Source organism: Thermobia domestica, chromosome 1 (assembly GCF_964235325.1).
Source record: "Thermobia domestica chromosome 1, izTheDome1.hap1.1, whole genome shotgun sequence".
Lineage (NCBI taxonomy): Eukaryota > Metazoa > Arthropoda > Insecta > Zygentoma > Lepismatidae > Thermobia > Thermobia domestica.
In genome coordinates this window covers 248654187-248676555 of record NC_137454.1, presented here as the reverse complement: position 1 = coordinate 248676555, position 22369 = coordinate 248654187, and the positions used below count along the sequence as shown (strand labels likewise).

The following is a 22369-nucleotide window of genomic DNA, read 5'->3' as shown; positions in this document are numbered from 1 at the left end:
ATTAAAATCTATATTGTGTAAATCCATTCAAAATACTGATGCAAGTTTTCCTACGATCGTGCATTTCTGTTTTTCCACAACTAAAGCATGTGTAAGGTTCTTCTCTTTGACATATAAAAACTAAAAATAATTCAGTTTGTATTATTATTATTAAACTAAAATATGTACACATATATCCTAATAAAAGATGTAAATCTTATATACTTTCACGTTGTAATACACGCGCCAGCATTATTTAAATCAATTCGATATGTGTTTCCAAATAAGTATAATACATGTAATATATACATAGATATATCTGACCATTTTCTATTCACCAGTTCAACAAGTTCTAATCCTGATATTATTTCGTTGTAGAACTCTTCATCATTACACTTCATACATAATATCTATAATTAATATATAGTAATGTATTACATAAATTATAAATACTAAAGTCTCTATGTATTCTCTTGTTTAAACCATACAAATGATAAAAAAAACCTTATATCTGCCAAAATGCGGCACATTTTTTTTAATTCAGTAAAATGTATCAAAGATTTGTAATAATCAAGTATAGTACATGTACAACCATAAAAAATATATCCTAATAACCCATACAAACCTTACCTGTAAAATTTTAGCTCTATATTATATTATTACCCTAAGCTCAATAAAAATTACTGCAACTAATTCCATACCGCTTAAATACACATAATATTCAAAGTGGTACGCACATTGTCGTATTCTGTCATACAATTATACCACATTATTTGTTTTCCTTGTACGATATATCCAATAGCATCTTCTTGTATACAATATTATTCCAAAAAAATACGAAAAATACAATCTTTCCATTATCTTAATCAACACCATGGTAAGAAACCTTATACCTGCTAAATATGCGGCACGATTTTAATTCAGTAAAATGTATCAAATTTTGTAATAAACAAGTATAGTACACGCACATTTATAAAAATATATCTTAATAAGACACGCAACCATACCTGTAAGATTTTAGCTCTATATTATCACCCTAGGTTCAATAAAAAAAATACTGCAACTAATTCCATACCGATTAAATGCACATAATATTCAAACTGGTACTCATATTGTTCTATTCTGTCATACAATTACAGCACATTATTTGTTTTCCTTGTAAAATATATCCCATAGCATCTTCTTGTATACAATATTATTCCAAAAAAATACGAAAAAATGCGAGCTTTCCCTTATCTTAATCAGCACCATGGTAAGAAACCTTATACCTGATGAAAATGCGGCACAATTTTAATTCAGTAAAATGTATCAAAGATTTGTAATAAACAAGTATAGTATATGCACAGTTATAAAAAATATATCCTAGTAAAACGCCCAAACCTTACCTGTAAGATTTTAGCTCTATATTATCGCCTAAGTTCAATAAAAAATTACTGCAACTAATTCCATACCATTTAAATGCGGATAATATTCAAAGTGGTACGCACATTGTCCTATTTTGCCATACAATTACTGCACAATATTTGTTTTCCTTGTACAATATATCCAATAGCATCTTCTTGTATACAATATTATTCCAAAAAATACGAAAAAATACAATCTTTCCATTATCTTAATCAACACCATGGTAAGAAACCTTATACCTGCTAAATATGCGGCACAATTTTAATTCAGTAAAATGTATCAAATTTTGTAATAAACAAGTATAGTACACGCACAGTTATAAAAATATATCTTAATAAGACACGCAACCATACCTGTAAGATTTTAGCTCTATATTATCACCCTAGGTTCAATAAAAAAATACTGCAATTAATTCCGTACCAATTAAATGCACATAATATTCAAACTGGTACTCATATTGTTCTATTCTGTCATACAATTACAGCACATTGGTTGTTTCTCTTGTAGAATATATCCAAAACACCTTCTTCTGTAAAATATTATTTCCTAAATAGCAAAATTTATCAAATAGTCCTTGTCGTGTTTCCATATGTAACATAAAGCATGTATTCCGTAACGTCTTTGTGTATTCGTTAATTTTTTCTAAAAATCGCAGGGTCTGTAATAAGACGCTATGGGGCCTACATTCATATATAACAATTCTATTTTACAAAAATAAATATTTTACATACATAAAACATTTTATACCCATTTCAATGCTTACAAATACATCAAATATTTGTCAAATGTATTTGTTGTTGCTTCAAATTAAATCAATTCCCCCCCCCCCCCCCACGAAAAAATCAATCAGCATATAACACTTCTCAGCACTTAAACCAAACATTATAAGTACTATATTCTTATAATCCAGCACACAATAAATGGTAGCTAATGCATTTATCTCTGGTACTTGTTAATTCCATAGTAGCAATTACATATATATTTTCCGGTTCTCAATTATAGCAAATACAATATAGTTAAATATTATGCTTCATACCGTAATCCATTTTAAATATTTTCAAGCTATTATTTATCTAATTCTTTCAAATGGAAATCGTAGTGCCAATTAGCATAAAAAACAATCTTCAACATTTCGTCAATCTATGCGACATATATATTCATCAATGCAAAACCGTAGTACCAAAATCCTCCAACAGATACAATGTTGTAATACTCCGCCCGCTCCAAATCCATCATGTGCCGTTCCGCACATTCAAATACGCTAACGCAAACCAATACTAAAACTGCACCCTTGTATAAACATAGGTGCATCTATACAAATAAAGTATAAGTTTGTTCTATTTTTTATAGCAATTCAATATACTTCTACAAACCATATTATTAAATAAAAATCCTAAATAAATAATAAACAACCCTACAGAGTACATACGTATCCAGTTAAACCTAATTTAATAACCTCATTGCAAACTACTATATTACGCTTAAATGTTGCTTCAATTCAATAAACAATAATATTTTCTCTATTTATTTTATTCTGTTCTCTTCCTTGTACATCTAAATCTCATGTAATTCACCTTAAGTCTCCCCCTTCATTCTGTATCAGTCTCCCATATAACGTACCTGTTAAATGGAGTTGTAATTATTGCCAATAGATGGCAGCACAGTTGTACATATCCTAGTACTGTGGGGTTCCGCTTTCTTTATCAAAATGTATCGTTATCTATTATTATTATTTCAATTTTATAATAATTAAGCACACGATAAAACAAAATTTAATATAAATTAAACATATATTGTAGTAATGTAATAAACTATGCAACTTCGCCCATCCAAATTCGTCACAAATTTAATTAGCATCAATCTATACGGAAATGCAAGCAAAATGCGCGTATTCCCATTTCACACTCCTACTATGGAGGAACCTCTGTTCAACAATCACGCAACGCCGCCATATTGGAAAACCAAATCCGTCCATCAAAAACCACAAGTGGCAAAGCTCAATTCTTCATACGTAAGTATATACATATGGTAAGTATTATAGGTTAATTAATATTGACCATTTTCAATTATATAAATAAAAAAGTGCAAGGTAAATTCATAATTAATCTAATAGAAAGTAAAAGTATAATTCATAATTAGGGTTTGGTCTCATTACGTAAAAAAAAAATATTATAGGTAACTATACGTAGTCTAATCACTGTACGTAAAAGGAAACACTCAATAGCTTACATACAAATTATCGAAAATCTAGTTACCCTTTTTCGCTGTAACACTACAAAAAAAAATCCCTAAAAAAGGAAATTTTACCTATTTAGGGTAAAAAAAAAATCACTGTAATTATTCTCATTACAGACAACACTGCGATATGGCCCTAAATTATATACAACTGCTACAGCAAACAACCAGGAAATATCCAGCAAAATAGCGGGCGTGTCATCAATGGTATGTAAACTTTCTCTTCTTACTTAAGTCACAATATTGTATAAATATACAAGTGTGCCAAAATACCATTAGTGTCCACGGCTACCAAACGGCATATATACAAAGCGGGCGGGGCTAAAAACGCGCAACGGTAATAGCGCCAGCGGAAACCAAACATTCAATACAGTGCGGCAGTCAGTAATATACAAAGTAAATGGGCGGAAAAAGTATAAAGGAAAGTCGCGGCATAACCAGACAGTATTGGCGCCAACGGCAGCATCTACCATGCGTTATCAATCCAAAATAATTACATACGTCATACTCTTTCATGACTTCAATTTAAAAAAACTAATTACTTCAATTACATACGTCATACCCCTTCATAATTTCAATTACACACGTCATACTCTTTCATAAGTTCAATTACATACGTCATACTCTTTCATAAGTTCAATTACACACGTCATACTCTTTCATGAGTTCAATTAGAAAAACTCATTGCGCTAGGTACACTATCATTACTTCAATTACCATTTTCTTGAGATTTTCCCTATTATCCTACTAGTGTGATCCACTTGAATTGGATGTATCAAGATTAATAACAAGTGCTGCAGGTGGTTCTACCATTACAGGAAGTTTATCAATAGGATAAATCCCGGTAACACTTGCACCAGTCACTTTATCAGTCACTAACACTTTTAACAATTCGTCACTATACATGATTATTATTTTTCTTAATTATAGTAGGTATGTAATTATCACTGTTTTTTACATGTAAAACATAATCATACACTTTTACATATTCACTATATAGTAATGCTTCATGAATACTGCACCTATATTGTCCAAAACGATGTTTATTATGTGCACACTTGTGAACGTGAAAACTTAATGCAGTATACTTTGGACAGTCTATTTCTTCCAAATTTGTAACATTTCTTTGCAGAATTTCTTCAAGAAAACACTTTCTAGTTAATCCATACGTGTAAATACTGGTGGTATTTGAACAATATGATTGAATTATTTCCTTAAGAAGTGAATACTCTACATCGCCTTCGTGCCAGGTAATGCCATATACATTTTCACTTAGATATTTGTTTGTATTTATGATTGGCTCAGACAGCTTATTTAATGGATATGGTGGTTTAAATATCCAATTTTGTAAAAACGGAACGTCAGGATTTACAATTGCTAATTCCTTTACAATAAATTCCTCATCATTATTATGGAATGCGGAGAAGTGTACAACAACCCTCATTCTACTCAACTGAATAAATTAAAAGGTGTTATCAGTATAAATATTTCTATCTTTGTCTATTTGTGCTAACGAATCAAATTGCGCATAGACAATACATGTAATTGGTTCAGTTAAAGTTTCTGAAAATGATACTTTTAAATTTACAGGAGAATCACGAACTACATCCCAAGTGTTGTCATCTAAAGTTCCAGTTGGAGATAGAATAAATGCATACAGAGTATGTCCATTAGGATATTCTTCAAGAGTAACAGTATGTGAATAATTTTGATAATATATACCAGTACCTGATATCAGAGTATAGTAACTTAGAAGGTATAAATCATTATTAAAATCAGGCGTAAGGGGATTGGGAGGGAATGATTTTGATCCAACATGTAATTGCAGTTTGTTAACGTTAAAGTTCCGGAACTCATATGGATTAAGATGTGATTTACCATTGAAGGCTGTGTTGGAAATGAAACCAATAACCAGACCTTTAGGAACATTACCCAGAAAGAGATTATCAAGGTTATATGACTTGACTTGTGCAGGAATAGTATAAGATCTTGTTTCTACTCTTGTGAGAGGTAACTTGGCCGTTTCTGAAACCATTCGTGTATTTAATTGCATAGCTAAATCTGCAGCAACATCAATACGACGTACATGTAGAATAACTTCCTCAAGTGCAACTTTGTAACTTGTATTTTCAGGAGACATTAAACAAAAGTTATCTTTACTACGATGTAATTTTACACGTAAACTTACTTTATTAGGAAGCATACGATCTAAACTTACAATATCAGTATGAAGACGTCCGTACATTTCAAAAGATTTACTATTTTTTATTTTATTGGTACGCTTTTGAAAACCATCATTTGTATTATCTAATTTATTAAAATTTTTTGCAGTATCTTTATGCCACATAGCACATGCTAAATGTGTTTGAGAAGCATCATGAGAATAATTTAATAAAGTTTCAATGTATGCACGATAAGGATAAGATCCTGATGAAGAACTAATTAATTTATCATTTAACGAAATATCAATTTGACTAAATAATGAATGTAGGAAATTATTTACTGGTGCTACAACATCATCGTTAACTAAATTTTTACCATCATCTTTTGTAATTTTACAACGTACATAAAGATATAGATATGCTGGATGAATAAATTCTCCTGTTTCTCCAGGAATAACAAATTCAATTGGTCCTTCTGATGTTAATGTAGAAATAGGTCGATATTCAGCATTTATGGTTGCTTCAATAGCTGTTTGTGTCATTGGTATTGAAAAGAAATCAAATTCATTGGTACAGCATTCAGAACTATCGGAATTTAGGAGCGACATTATGAAAAGATATCGTTTATATGTTTACGTTTTGTTGGTGGTCCAAAATTTACAATTGTAGGAGCCTTTCTTTTGCGTGACCGTCTCTTACCACTACCAGTTAGCAACTGTCCAACTTTATTAATAGCTTTTGTCTTTAAATTATTACCAGCTTCTTTTACACGTGCACGAACCGCTTCTTTAAATGGTTTATTTTCCAATACATCACCCGCAACTTGTATACCGGTTTGCAATGCTTGACGTCCTACAGTTTTTGCACCTTGTTTAAGAAATGGTAATGCAAAACGAAATAACCCTTTAAAGAAACTCCCGATACCATGTCCCCTTTGATATACAGGTCCTGAAAAATATGGTATTCCACGTCCACGATGTAAAGTAACACGTCTAGATCTCATTTTATTATTATTATTTAACAGGAGAGCGTTTAAAATGAAGTGTTACGGTCAGTGTCCCAGATCGGAATGGCAAATTTCGCCCTGCATGATCTTTTAATAGTATTTCAATTGTATTAAAACAAAATTTTGCAAGTGGCATATAATGAATATCTTCAAAGGTAATTGTTTGAACTTTTCCATATTTAATATCTGAAATTGTTGCTATACGTAGTAACGGAGCTTTTGTATCACCTAAAAATTGATATTGTATAATGTCGGTATAAATAAAAATTTGATGTGGATATCCAATATCTACGTATGGCTGTTTGAATCCACGGCGTTCTTTTACAAGATTTGATTTTTCAGAAAAACCTAATTGTAAAGCTAATGTAGGTGACAATGTAACAGATTCTACACGTTCATCGCATTCAACACGTACAATATTTGAAAAGCTAAACCGTATAAATCTTGATATTGTATTTAATTCATCTATTAAATGATGAATGGATGGATAATATCCAACAACAACTTTACTTTTCATAGGGTCTGCATTTTTAAATTTGTACCATACAACATTTTCGCCTTCGGTGACGTTATAACATGTTAATGGAATATGTACTTCACTTAACCCTACGTACCAATCGGATTCTGATAATCGTATATTATTTTTCAACTGATTAATAAAATGTGTTGGATTATTTGTAGGATATACATTTGTACTAGCATTTGAAACTAATGTAATGTAAAAACTATCATCAATACTTTCAGAAATCATTTTCGTTTAAAGTGAAGTGTCAAGTTTGAAGTCCCGAAACGAAATGGTAATTTTAAACCGTGTTCATCTTTTAAGTTTACTTCAATTGTATCAAAATATTTCTTTTCAACTTTAACATAATGGGGTGTATGAAACACAAAAGATTTTACATTACCGTGTTGTACATTATATACACTAAGTTTTCGAATTAACGGTCCAATATTTTGTTGATGTTTTACAATATCAACACATACATTAATTGAATTGGGAATATTATAATCTAAATTACATGGAAATTTACCCCGTGATAATAATAAATCAACATTTCTAATTTTTGTGTATACTACATTTTTAATATCGTGTGTATTTTCATTAATAAATCCAAAAATATGTTGTAATCCTGGTGTAATACCAATCATACACTGATCTTCTAATTTTAAAGAATGTTTAATTACAATTTGATTTTTATTTTGTAAATATTGTAACATACGAACATTTTCAGGAATTAACTCAAGAATAGATTCGATAGACGAATAATATCCCGGTGTTACACGAACATGATGGCGTTCAACTTTATCATTGATAACAGTAGTAATTATAATTTCTTCATTTTCACCAACATTATAAAAACTCCACGGAATATTAATTTGTGTTAATGCAACACCCCATTCCCCATCACTTAAATCAATAGGTTGTGCTAATTTAACGCGAAATGAAGCTGTTGTATTATTATTAAAAAGTCTACTACTGGCATTTGAAGGAAGAGTAACGTAAAAGTCATGTGTAAGGTTTGAATTCATTTTGCAGACTGAATAGAATCGGATCTAATCCATGAATTCATACTTGACGGATATCCCAACCATTTTACATACATCCACCCATTTTTACGTTTTAATACTTTTTCAATAAGATAAGTTTTTTTTGAATTTATAATTACTTTTTGTAATTCTTGGGCGTAAAATATTCCTTTAATTTCTTCTCCATTCCAATCTTTTAATTTATAAGTCACAGGATTAGATTTAATACATTTATCGACAATAAATATTTCTTGTGACCATTTAGGTAAATATCCTTTTTCCAATACATGTTTATACTTACTAACACGAACATAATCACCCGGACTAAATTTACAACTTGTATTCTTTTTATTTATTGTATTTCCGTATAATGTTTTCCACACTTGATTCACATTGGAATCATTTACTTCTGCAGGCGCCATTTTAATACTTGAATGATATGAATGGTTATAATTATTGACAATTTGATCTAAGACATTAATATAACGATAAGTATTTTTTGCAGTAAAATAACGATACAATTTTTCTTTTATCGTTCTTATAAAACGTTCTGCTAAAGCACATTTAATTTCAGAATGAACACTATAATGATTAATTTCATATTCTTTAAACAATTGTTTTACATGACGATTATAAAATTCTGTACCTAAATCGGTTTGGACATTAAACACGGGTAACTTGAAATTTTTTAAAATTTTTCTTATTGCTTTTACCATTTCAGGACCTTTCTTTGTTTTTAAGGGGACACAATATGCATAACGTGAAAAAATATCAATACAACATAATATATACTTATAATTATTATTATACTTTGCAATGTTTTGCATATCTGCCAAATCCATTTGTAATGTTTCATTTGGTGCACTAACATAATACTTTTTCCGTTGAAAAACTTTACGAATTGGTGCATGCAATGTATATGCATCTTGAGAAGCTAACCAATTTTTAATTTTCTTTTTAGATAATTTTGTTTTACGATGTAATGTTTGTATACTTGATAAAGAATTAGGATTTGAATAATCATAATATATTTTTGATAATTTTGTCATTTTTTTTTACATACTATACTCTTTCCAATGTTTAAATAAATTAGATACTGCTTTAGGACTGGATGATTTTCTTATTTTACGAATACGTTGTCTACTACTACTAGTATTCAGTTTTGATGCTGGTGTACCAATAAATTCTTTAGGAACATTAAGATCTTCTAATAAATTTTTAAATTCATAAATACCTATAGGATTTCTTGAATATTTTCTTGTACGAACAACATCATTTACTAAATCTATAATATTTGAACCAGGTATTGTTTTTCCTTGGATACGGACTATGCCAGACTTATCCCACTGAATTTTATCAGAATTTGTTAACTGCTTTAATAATAGATCTGTTTTCCTACGTAGTGTTTTTGGTACTGAATGTAAAATGTCTGATACAAATGGTAAAATAGAAGTATTGTTATCCTGTTGCAAAGCAAGTGATGATAATTTTTCTTCTTCTTTTTGTTCATCTTGAATAACAGGTAATGTAATAGGTTTATGTGAAGAAGAAGAAGATGTATACTGTAAGTAACGATGCAAAGCTTGTTGATATAATTTCCATTTTTGTTGTACACTAATATCATGACGTTTTAAAATATTATTCATTTCTTCATCTAAACGTGATTGATGTGAATCTATTGATTTAAGATTGGACTGAATTTCATGTATTGCATTTTCAGGAACTAAAATCATTTTACGTAATTCTGACATAATTATCGACTAAAAATACTACTGCCTACTGCTGCTAGAAGTGGTCCCAAAATTAATGGTAAAAGTGCACCACCTTTCTGTAGTAACAACCTCTTCTTTTTCTTTAATGCAGTACGCTGCTGAGATAAAGCGCGCAAGATCTTTTTATGTCTACGTAATCGTTGCTTCTGACGAGGATTTAAAGGGATGTTTCCTTTTATTGTGTTTTTAGCTACTTGAGAAATTGTTCTTATTAAATCCCCTGAAGCATTTTGTAAAATTTGTTTCCGTTTTGTATTTTTGCATTTGCACAGAGCACGGAGCGTGCTGTAGTGTTGTTTTACCTTCAACATCTTGATAGCAACTAAATAAAAATTTCTGTATGCATGTCTTTTATGTTGGCGTATACATGCATAATTTCATTAGGAAAAATATTTGTACGTATTCGCAATGCATCGTTTGTTTTTTGGGTTAGGTCAAATAACAAATAAGTGTGAGGCTCACGTGTTACTTCTTCGAATACATTCACAATTTCCTTACTATATCGAGGCATAATTTGCCTTGCTAAATATTGTATTTGTAATTTATCACGAGGATTTTTAAATACTATAATATAATGTGCATTTAAACTAATATCACGTGCATGTTTTCCTTTTGGAAATAAATTTTGAATAATAAATATAACAGTCAACTTTTTATGATGTGCATACTTTGTAAATAAATTAGCAACATCGCCATTAGTTTCTGACATTAAATCATCAAGTATTAATAATGAATTTTCTTTAATTTCAAAATTATTCATGTCAGGTATCCCTTCTACAAAACGTATTTTTGCATGTGCATCCAGGTTTGGTATTACTGCACCATAACACCAAACAATATCATTAAATTTTATACTAAACATTTGATCACGTTCATTAAGTAATCGATTTACAAAACATGTTTTTCCTGCCCTTGATGGACCCGCAATTAAAATGGTAGAGGGATGTTGAAACTTTAACATGTTGTACTCAAATGAATGCATGCAATAGAGCTTTTGCTTTATATACACTCACACATTTAAAAAGAAAAGAGATAGAGGTTTGTAAGAAAACAATCAACGATTGTCCTGAACTTCTATAAGAAGCAAACAAATAAATAATTAACAATAAGCTTCTAATGAAGCGAAAGAACAATAAAATAATTAACAACGAGCTTCTATAAGAAGCGAAGGAAAAAAATAATTAACAATGCACTTCTATAAGAAGCAGTCCAACAAATAATTAACGACTTTCCACTGGAAATTTTAACAGACAGTTTCCAAAGAAACAAAAGAATATAAAAGCAGAGTTTCCATAAAAAACGAACTGGTTAAAAAAGAAAAAAAAACATTCACACAAGTCACATTTACTCGTTCGTGGGCCTATATCCGTAAGGTAAAGTCGCACGTTTTGTTATTGGTATATTGTCAGTCACGTCATCTTCGTCAACTCGTTTACGTTTTTTATTTACCTCACGGTGTGTCTTAGTCTCTGTACGACTAAAGATGCGGAACCCTGGTTTACGCACAATACTATTTGGGTTTTCTATTACTGTGGACTCTAATTGTCCAGACACTAATTTATAGAAACTCTCAAAGTTAATTTTTTGAGAGGTCCTATCGTTTAGTGTTATCCCCCTAATTTTGAGTATGTGCCGAACATCCCCATTGGCATTAATTAGCCTATAACAATAATTTTTCGCACCTAGACCGTAGAAGGTTGTAAATTCCCAACCTTCTGGAATTTCATCTGTTAGATCACCCAGATAGTTTCCAAGTGGTAACAAAGGTTCCTCATCTTTTTTCTGTATATACATAATACTGTCAGTGTCACAGTAAATGGCTCTGTCTGGTCCTACAGTCGTTAGTAATTTATATAGTTCAAGTCTAGCCCACGAAGTAATAAAGGCAGCTAATATAACGTTTGAAAATTCCAGTGGGACATTTTCAGTTTCATTATCTCTATATGTGATAATTAAATGATCATCATTAATTGGGACCACACTTTGAATTTCATACCTTGCCGACGTTAAATACCTAAGGAACGTAACTTCGTCACTAACAATTACACTATGTGACATATCAGTGCGCTGTCCCCATTTGCCATATAATGAATTGAGGTAAAGTTTTGCACATTGCCTCAATCCCGGGTTCGTCCTAATGTTATCATAATTTAACTGTATGCCTTCATGGGCATAATAGTCCTCGATATATTTTTGCTTGTCTCCTTCATTTTTACAATAAGCAGGAAAACCAGAGGCTTCCTGCTTCATCTGAAGGAAGGAATTCACATAAGTTCCGAACAAACCACCTGAATTCCCCTCTTCAGGTTCCATGAGTTCGAATTCCCATATTTCGTGTATATCGAGTATTTTGTACCCTTTTTGAAGAGCCAGGTGTAACTCTGGAGTACAAAACGTACCTGTAATAGCACACTCATTGTCACTATGAGTACAATCATCAGTGTTTTCCTCTTCCATACATGTCCGGCATAAACCAAAAAGTAATCGGCCTCCAGCCACATACGGAATAATCGGAAAATACAAGTTTTTCGGGGGCAAAATAGTGCATTTTACTACACCATGAATACTTTCCACATCTGGAAAGTCCGGCCCCGTATGTATCTTAGGTGATTTAACGGGCATAGGCTTACGTGACATCACATATGGATATAACGATGTTATATCGGCGTAACATAACTTCTCATTACCCGTACAATTCACAAAAGATTTGAACACTTCAGTGCGTCCGCCGTTGTAACAATTCTTGGGAATAAGGAAATCAGGCAGGCTAGTACAACGTTCTTTAATAAACCTTTGTACGTCCTTATCCGTCTTTACCTTTTCATCCCAAGAACATTCCCAGATTTCGTATAGGTTTATACCTAAACTTTTGAGATACTTCCGGCGGAGCATTGTTTGTTCATATCTTTTTTCCATTGTATTGCATGAGTCTTGAGCGTCATGTAAAATGTCGTTACGGTTGAAAGGGTAACAACGCGGGCACGAGTGCCAGTAACAACCATAAAATTCGAAGGCAGCGTTGAGTCCCTCATGCCATCCATCAACTTGGTACCTACCAATATACTTTTCCCCACCTCTCCTAGCATGCTGGATTTCTATCCCTAATTGTTTTTCCATATACATAAGCCATTGCATAGCTTTAGTACTATACTTTGTCTTATGATGGAAACCCAACGCGGGAATTACGGGAATAGTATTTTTAGGTAAGTACAAAGTACGATATGTACGCATTGCAAGACCTGCAATGGTGGATGATGTCATGAAACATTGCAAACCATTCGTTTTCTCCTCGATAATGTCACTAAATTTGATGATCGCTTCTGCTAGAATTCTAACATCGTTTTCGCAATAAGACAGCATTTCCTTTTCGAGGTTAAACTCCTCGCCACTTGCCGCACGTTCTTGGTGCCAGGCTATTAATTCTTGTTTTTCTTCAGTGCTTCGTCCTTCAGGGTCATAGAATTCAATTGGGGGATAGGGACCAACATAATTTTGATTTTCCTCGGTGTTAAATAAATATGGGAAATCTCCCTTTCTTAAATTTCCGCGCAGGCCTAAAGTTTTGGGAAGTCTAGATAATTTACAACCAATAAATAAATAAAAATCTTTAAAGAAAATACGATTACCAATATTAATATTAAAAATTTTCTGACCCTGAATTACCACATTAGGAATAAGATGCTGCTCTTCTATTAGATTTCTAAGGCAGAAAAGACCATCATATCTGCTACCATTATGTGCAATACAAATTATACGTCTAAAGTCAGGTCGGTCTGCCAATACATGGTTAATAAAGTCCGTCATTGTCTTAAAAGAAAACGAACGATTTCCATTATTATCACCACATGTTTTACAGGACTCATCAATACCTTTATTCATACAGTTGTGGCAAATATGCTTACAGCATACAAGTACTACCACATGTTCCCTTTCACCGCGCGCATTTGGTGCCTTTAACATCGTTTCTATATCATATGCAATGTACATAAACCTATTAGTATGTACAGGCTCTTGTCGTTGTACAAAACATGTGTGAGTAATATCGACATGCTTACGACAAGTCGTGCAAAAATGTTCACCACACACATGGTTTGATTTTCGACGCCTGTTATCAAAGATGATACCACAATTAATGCAGACCTTAACATTATCACACACAGATTTCCCGCCTTTATTACATTTCTTATGATTCTGAAAACATGTACCCTCAGCAAACTCTCTATTGCACGCATTACATTTAATTTTATTAGTATTATAATTTCGTTCGTGTTTGCATTCACAAAGAGAACACTGAGTTTCACACTTATGTTTATATGCTAACCCATTATATGCTTGCAAACAATAATAGCAATACTTCAATTTTCCAAGTAATTTTTTAATGTATGGAATGGGTTCAAAATGGCCAACAGTGTCACCTCTCTTATAAAAAATAAAGATTTTATTCTCTGCATACTCTCCCGGGTAACGTACTATATATTCCCGGTCATTATTTTCATCTTCCTCATACACCACAATTTGATACTCACCACTTAAATATGATTGTATCAAATCCAGGTCTTTAAAATCACATCCACCCTTTGCTTTAACGTCAACTCCTGCCATCTCGCAGAGAACTTCTGCTTTAAGAACCCATGTATCATAATCTCTTGTTTTTAATTTATATAAACTTTGCTTACTTGCGGTGTGCTTTGTAATTCCCCAAACAATTGCCATGGGTAAGCAATACATATTATTGTTTTCTATGCGTATTAATCGCTTTTCTAAATAATCTTGATGTTTGGAATACTTTTCAACAGCACTTGCTGCATTTCTTCCGTTTCCATGCATACTCTCCGCTACATGGAAGCGAAACAATACCTCATGCCCCAAAAGGAAATCCTCATTTGAATTTAAAACTCGTTCAACTGAGGAAAGGACAGTTTGAGCAGAAAAATCGGGTTTTCTTCTAAATGGAACATATACAGACTTGTTATTTCTACTATTGCTACTATCAATGTATAGTCCAATATAATCAGTGGGGCGAGCATTAGATAACACATGTTCTAATGCGAAATTAAATAAGCTTTCAATATAGGCCTGTGGATTATCAATACGTCTTTCATTATCCACAGGTCTAACCGCGATTTCATGGCCCGTAAGGTGAAACTTACGAAACCGTTTTCTGCTCTCTCTTACTACTTCGAAGTTATTATTACTCTGATTTTCCCCCTCATTATTATTTCCACTACCACTACTACTAGTACTACCACTAGCACTACAATCAGTACTATTTGTACTTTTCTTATTATTGCTTCCATATCCAACAAACACGGGGTCAGGAGCATGTGAGGGTCCAGGTTGAGGATCAGATTGGTCCCCATAACCATGATTATCCTGTACACAAGGCTGATTGTATACAGGATTTTGTCCCTGGACTTGTTGCGTGGGTTTAACCACAGCATCGTCCACATTTTTAACCAATCTCCTCACTTCTTGTTCTTCATCGAAATTTAGATTTACTCCATCTAAAAATGCCAAGTCTTCATCACTCAAGTTACAATTTTCTTGAGGGGTCACAGTTATGGGTGATTCAGATGGAATTAAAGATTCATCCAAAACAAATCGCGAACCAAAATCAAAAAAGTTGGATAACTCTGTATTATTTATTCTATCTATTTGCCCTTCTCCGCACGCCATTAAATACATAAATCTGTCTTGAGCATAATTGTAAAACTCCTTATTACGAAAAAATCCATGTACAAATAACTCAAGCACATCGGCGGCTGAAACGCAATGATTTAAAAGTATAAGGTCATTACCTTCTAAAGCACGAAGAGCGTGTAGTAAAGCATCACATCTTACACTGGCTCGATGACCTAATCGCTGCAGCTCCATTATCGCCTTCCACGTACTGAAGACACGAGAATAGTCATCAAGCCCGCGTAAAACTTCATGCAGGAAAAGTTCATCAATCATATTGAACTCACCAGTTGAACACAGGAAATCCATCTAAAACAAAAAAAAGAAAAGATTTTGAGTTCTATGTAATAAAAAAAATCTAGCAAAACAGGCAATAATCAATAACTTGCTTTGAAAAAACTATAAAAGAAATTTGTTTATTAATTACTGGTTAAAAAAACAAGCTCATCTAAAGAAATGTTTAAGAACTTGGTTTTAAAAAGTCTTGTTTACTAAGTGTTGGTTAAATAATTAATGGTTAAAAACAAGCTCAGCTAAACAAATGTTCATTAAATTGGTTTTAAAAAAGTCTTGGTTACTAATTGCTTTCAATAAATATATTAATAATAATAATTATGAAATACACTCACCTTCTAATTCTTAGTTGTTCTTCAAAAACTGTTAAAAATGGCCTCGCTAATGTTTATTCTGCAACTGCAGGGTCCACACACACACTGTAAAACAGTAATAATATTTTTTACTAAATGTTATAATTTTCAATTCAGTACTACTATTAGCACTAGTAATAAGTCAGGGGTAAACAACACGTTACGTCCAACGGCGTACAATAAAATGATATTAAAACGGAATAGATATTATATATATATATATATGTCATTACATTAAACAAGTTTACGCATGTTTTGACGCAATCATGTGGTAAGTATTGCCACCTAGCGGTCTTATTCAAAAGCATTCAGTATAGTATTAAGGCGTCTGCAAACGGGTTCATAAAACAACACGTCTCTATGCATTTTTTCCGATTCACATTCTATACATGTTTCCAATAACAGTAAACCTGTATGTAGCCTTGTTCCAATTGTAAAATATCCTAAAGCCCATCGCAATATTTATTCTCAAACTAAATATAGCAAAACAAAAGGCCCTCATTCTGTACTGCAGCCTACAGCAATATTCATTCTCAAACTAAATATACCAATAGAAAAGGTCCTCATTCTGTACTGCGCCCCACCGCAATATTTATTCTCAATCTAACTATACCAAAACAAAAGGCCCTCATTCTGTACTGCAGCCTACAGCAATATTCATTCTCAAACTAAATATACCAAAAGAAAAGGCCCTCATTCTGTACTGCGCCCCACCGCAATATTTATTCTCAATCTAACTATACCAAAACAAAAGGCCCTCATTCTGTACTGCAGCCTACAGCAATATTCATTCTCAAACTAAATATACCAAAAGAAAAGGCCCTCATTCTGTACTGCGCCCCCACCGCAATATTTATTCTCAATCTAACTATACCAAAACAAAAGGCCCTCATTCTGTACAGCGCCCCCACCGCAATATTTATTCTCAAACTAAGTATCGCAAAAAAAGTCCTCATTCCACACTATAATTAAGCTTTCCCCTAAATAGTCCGTGAATATTCTTAGTATACCGCCTTGATTACCTTTAGTATCCCCTAATAGTCCTTAAATATCCTTAGTATGGGCTAGCTACCCTTTAAGTATCCCCTAATAGTCCTTCAATATCTTTAGTAAGGGCTAACTACCCTTTAATTATCCCCTAATTATTCCTTTAATATTCTTACTATGGGCTACTTACCCTTTAAGCATTCTTAATATCCCCTGATTATTCCGTGATTATCCTTACTATGGGCTAACTAGCCTTTAATTATCCCCTAAATAGTCGCTGACCATATTTAGTATTCCGTAACTACCCCTTGATTATCTTTAGTATACCCTAATTAGCCCCTAAATAGTCGCTGACCATCTTTAGTATTCCGTAGCTACCCCTTGATTATCTTTAGTCTTCCGTAACTAACCCCTGATTACCCCTAAATAGTCTTTCATTAACACATTGTGTCTTACTGCATAGTCTTTGACTAATACAATGTGTCTTAGTAAGTTGTCTGTTACTATCACATTGTGTCTTACTAAATTGTCTTCGCATTCTAGTTTGCGTATATAATCCATCGCAAAATCCATAAAATAAGCAAATGTGTTACATTATAATCTGTGTTTTGCAGTCTAAATATCATAAAGGGTAGTGAATCGGCTCATATTCCTACAGGCTACAATACAAAATGACCTAAAGCATTTTCATTTATTTTTATTTTACAAACTAGGCAATACATATACTTTTTCCGCACTTGTAAATAAAGTATACCAAAAACAATTCCCCATTTCATAATAATTTTTTATTTATTAATCTCTTTAAATCAAAAATCTTCCATTACCATTCTCTAACTAAACACAAAGTATTAAGATTTACCAACACTGCTACAGGAAGTTGAGTCACTTCCTGTCCACGCGTTTATTAGAATACGTAAAGTTCAAAAGTGGATTAGAGATGTAATTAAAGAAGATTATATATAAAGGTAAGTTTAATATCATTTTAGCATTAAATTATTTAGTATGTACTAAAAATCAAATATTTCAAATTGATAATCTTTTTTTCTACATTTATTTTATGAATACTTATGAAAATATATTCGTTCTTATGTGCGTTAAGCAAATGATGGTGGCCTACACTATTCCACCCATGTGAATGTTAGCCGATCGTAAGCTAATGTTGTTTTCCGTGTTTTAAAATTAATTATATTGCGTATTTGTTATTGTAGATGCATAAAAATATAGCAGTGATTAATTTTAAAAGCGTAACAATTAGTGCCCATGCGTGCGTGCATTTATACGGAAGCATGCGTGCATTAATTACATTTATTAGTTTTTAAAGCCGTGGCAGTAAAAGTCCATTTGGGAAAAATACTTGCATTTATACGGAAGCATTCATACATTTATTAATATTAATGTGTAACAGTCGGTGTCCATGCGTGCATGCATTTATACGAAAGCATTCGTACAAAAAATAGTTCAAGCCGTGGCAGTAAAAGTCCATTTGGGAAAAATACTTGCATTTATACGGAAGCATTCATACAATTATTAATATTAATGTGTAGCAGTGCAAGTCCATTCGGGAAAAATACTTGCATTTATACGAAAGCATGCGTACAATAATTACATTTATTAGTTCTAAACATGTAGCAGTCGGTGTACATGTGAAAAACGTGGGTGCGTTTATGTGGTCGGGGCAGGGTAAAGCATACGCGCAACCATGTGGTTCAGGGGGAGGGCAAAGCCGGTGTGCATTTCCAAGCAATTATTCAGTATTAGCAAACGCGTAGCAACAAGTTAAAACAAAATAATAATTATTTTATACATTATTATCAAAAGTGAATAATGCTCCATTAAAATAAAGGCGCGTTACCGACGGTCACAATACCATAGGTGGCGTTAGCAGGTATATCCAGCTTAGGTTAGTTTATTAATGAACCATATGGTTTTCAAGTAAAGGCGCGTTAGCAACGGTTACGTTACAATAGCTTAGTAAAAAAAATGTGGTTTTCAAGTAAAGGCGCATTAGGAAGTATAGCCATCTTAGCTTAGCTTAATAATAGATGGGCAATTTAAAATTTTGTGCCAGGCAACTAATTTATCCGCAAAAGTTATATAACACAAACTATTTTATAACGCGTTCTCAAATGTAAGTTGGTGGTCGCCTTGGGTTAAATATCTGTATTAGGGTACGTGCAATTTTAAAAAGTACAACCAGTATGTGTTAGGTGAACACAATAATTTTTATTTCGCTTTCGCGTACGTACAATTTTAAAAAGTGCAACCAACATGTGTTAGGTGAACACAGTAATTTTTATTTCGCTTTCGCGTACGTACAATTGTAAAAAAGTGCAAACAGCTTGTGCTAGGTGCACACAGTAATTTTTATTTTATGTTCGCGTACGTGTAATTTTAAAAAGTACAACCAACATGTGCTAGGTGAACACACTAATTTTTATTTCGCTTTCGCGTAAGTGCAATTATAACAAATGCGTAACCAATATGTGTTAGGTGCAATTGCATTTTAAAATTATTTCCGTAAATGCTTGCTATAATTAAAAAATAAATCTTTGTGTAAGCGCGCAACATTAATAGCATTTTAAACATAGGTGCGGCATTAATGCTAAAAATATTTTACAATTAATCACTTTTTTCTCACGTTTCAATGTAAATGCCTGTGGTGGCACGTTAACGATTATGTGTTATACTTTTAAAGTGAATTACAATTTTACATTTGTTCGTTAGCCCTAGGTTTAAATATTAATGTACAAAAGGCGCGTCAGTGAATATGTGTGAATATATATATATCAACTACAATAATAACTTACAGTTTTCGCTGGTCGTCCAAACTTTTTAAAAATCGCAAACACACGCACGTAAAATCACACAATTAATTATTATAAAAGGCACTGTCAGTAGCAACAATTATAATATATAGAAAAAGGGAGCAAAGGGATTTATATATAAGTACTTTATTTAGTATAGGCGGAACCATTTTTTTTTTACCCATAAGTCCGTGTGCTTTATTGCATATAGGCGGGGCATGGTCAATGTTCTCACTGTGAACATTGAATCCGTACAATAATAATTGTTCAGTTCGGGGCATTAATCTCTAAAGTTACAGTTTATTTTCTCGTATTAGATTGTAATAACAAAATAAATGTTTTCGACGTTCTCTGCTTATCTCTAAGTAATAACGTTTCCAAATTGTTTATATATATATTTACAAATACAAGTTCAGTTTGTAATAGGGCAAGCGTTCAATAACCCATCAGTTCTCGTGATTATCGGTTTATTTTTTTCTATCGTGAATATCATTTAACTTAGACACATAAACTCGTGATCCATCTGTGATTAACTCTGTTAGATATCACTCATGCTTGTCAATAATAAAGGTTTTTAACCTTGCACGTGATTGTTATTCAGAGTTCTCATTAAGTTCAAATCATACAAATGTTTGTAGATGATTGCAAGCAAGCGTTCAATAACCCATCAGTTCTCGTGATTATCGGTTTCTCTATCGTCAATATCATTTAAACTTAGACACATAAACTCGTGATCCATCTGTGATTAACTCTGTTAGATATCACTCATGGTTGTCAATAATAAAGGTTTTTAACCTTGCACGTGATTGTTATTCAGAGTTCTCATTAAGTTCAAATCATACAAATGTTTGTAGATGATTGCCAGTAATCTGTGATTCATGTAAATAAGTAAAGTCTATAATCACTTTTATCATTCTGATACGGTACAAAGTTAATCTTGACGTCACTAAAGCCACGCCAAACGAATTTTCTCTCGTTCATTTCAATTTCAACTGCTCTCAAGGAAGGACGTCTATGCACATCAGTCTTCAGCTCGCAAGTAAGAAAAATGCTATAATAAATATTACCCTTTTCATAGTATATTTGTAGGAGGGGGTAGGAGGGGGAGGGGCTTATTTTTAACTTTTCACTTTGTTCAAGTCGAGGGATGCTCACATCTTTTTAACAGGTAGCTTCTATTGAATTATATATGCTCACTTACTGTTCGTGTGGGTCCTGCATAGGGGCAATCTTGGGTCCTGGGAGTCATTTCCAGGGGCCAGGGAAGGGAACCATTTCCTTTTATCTACTCCCACCTTTTTAGCATGTAGCTTCTAATGAAGCATAGGGGCCATGGGTTGGGGTCATTTCCAGGGGCCATGGGTCCTGCTGTCATTCACTGTCCCTGCAAGCAGGGAAGGGAACCATTTCCTTTTATCTGCTCCCACCTTTTTAGCAAGGAGTATGGCTTGCTATATTTTTCACTTCTCACATTCTGTTCGTATGGGTGCTGCATAGGGGCCATGGTTCCTGCACAGGGGGCAATCTTCAGGGGCCATGGGTTGGGGTCATTTCCAGGGACCATATTTTTACCAATGAGTAATATTTTACATATTACGAACCATTACATAAGCTGCAAGCAGGGAAGGAAACCATTTCCTTTTATTTGCTTTTTAATAGGTAGCTTCTATTGAAGCGTAGGGGCCATAGGTCCTGCATAGGGGCTATGGGTCCTGCATGGGGGCAGTCTTCAGGGGTCATCCATTGTGGTCCTGCACAGGGACCATCCAATGTGACCTTCGTAGTGGTCATTCAACCTTTCCTTTCGTCATCTATCTCCAGGAAAAAAAAACCTGACCCTATTTCATCATCTCCTTCGATAGTCCCCCTTATCCTTAAATAAACAAACGATAAACTATCTCTTATCAACTGTCGCATCTCTTTTATGGATACCACACTAAATCAATACTACTGACTTAACATACAGCAAACGTATAACTGAAAACGCATGTTTTATAATACTTTCTGTATAAATGTTCCATCTGTACGTACTTTCCATATTAAACAATATAGACTGTCAGGATCTCACATACAAATGGACTTATATAACATACTGACGAAGGTAACATACATATATGCATGTAATATAAGGAAGACTAATAATTAATGGCAGTACTGAGAAAAATCC

At 32.9% G+C, this 22369-nt stretch overlaps 2 protein-coding genes across 3 annotated transcripts in view; both read right to left on the bottom strand.

Moving 5' to 3' along the window:
* Nucleotides 1-22369, bottom strand: part of LOC145694979 (cytochrome P450 3A8-like) — a 130847-nt gene that overhangs the window by 57123 nt on the left and 51355 nt on the right. The window lies entirely within an intron of this gene.
* On the bottom strand, nt 370-16553 carry LOC145665590 (uncharacterized protein F54H12.2-like). The gene is made up of 3 exons (XM_081732845.1): nt 16394-16553; nt 5347-16073; nt 370-389 (listed from the first exon to the last, which is right to left on the bottom strand). The coding sequence occupies exons 2-3, from the start codon at nt 6386-6388 to the stop codon at nt 370-372; spliced, it is 1062 nt and encodes a 353-aa protein (XP_081588971.1). The 5' UTR covers nt 6389-16073; nt 16394-16553.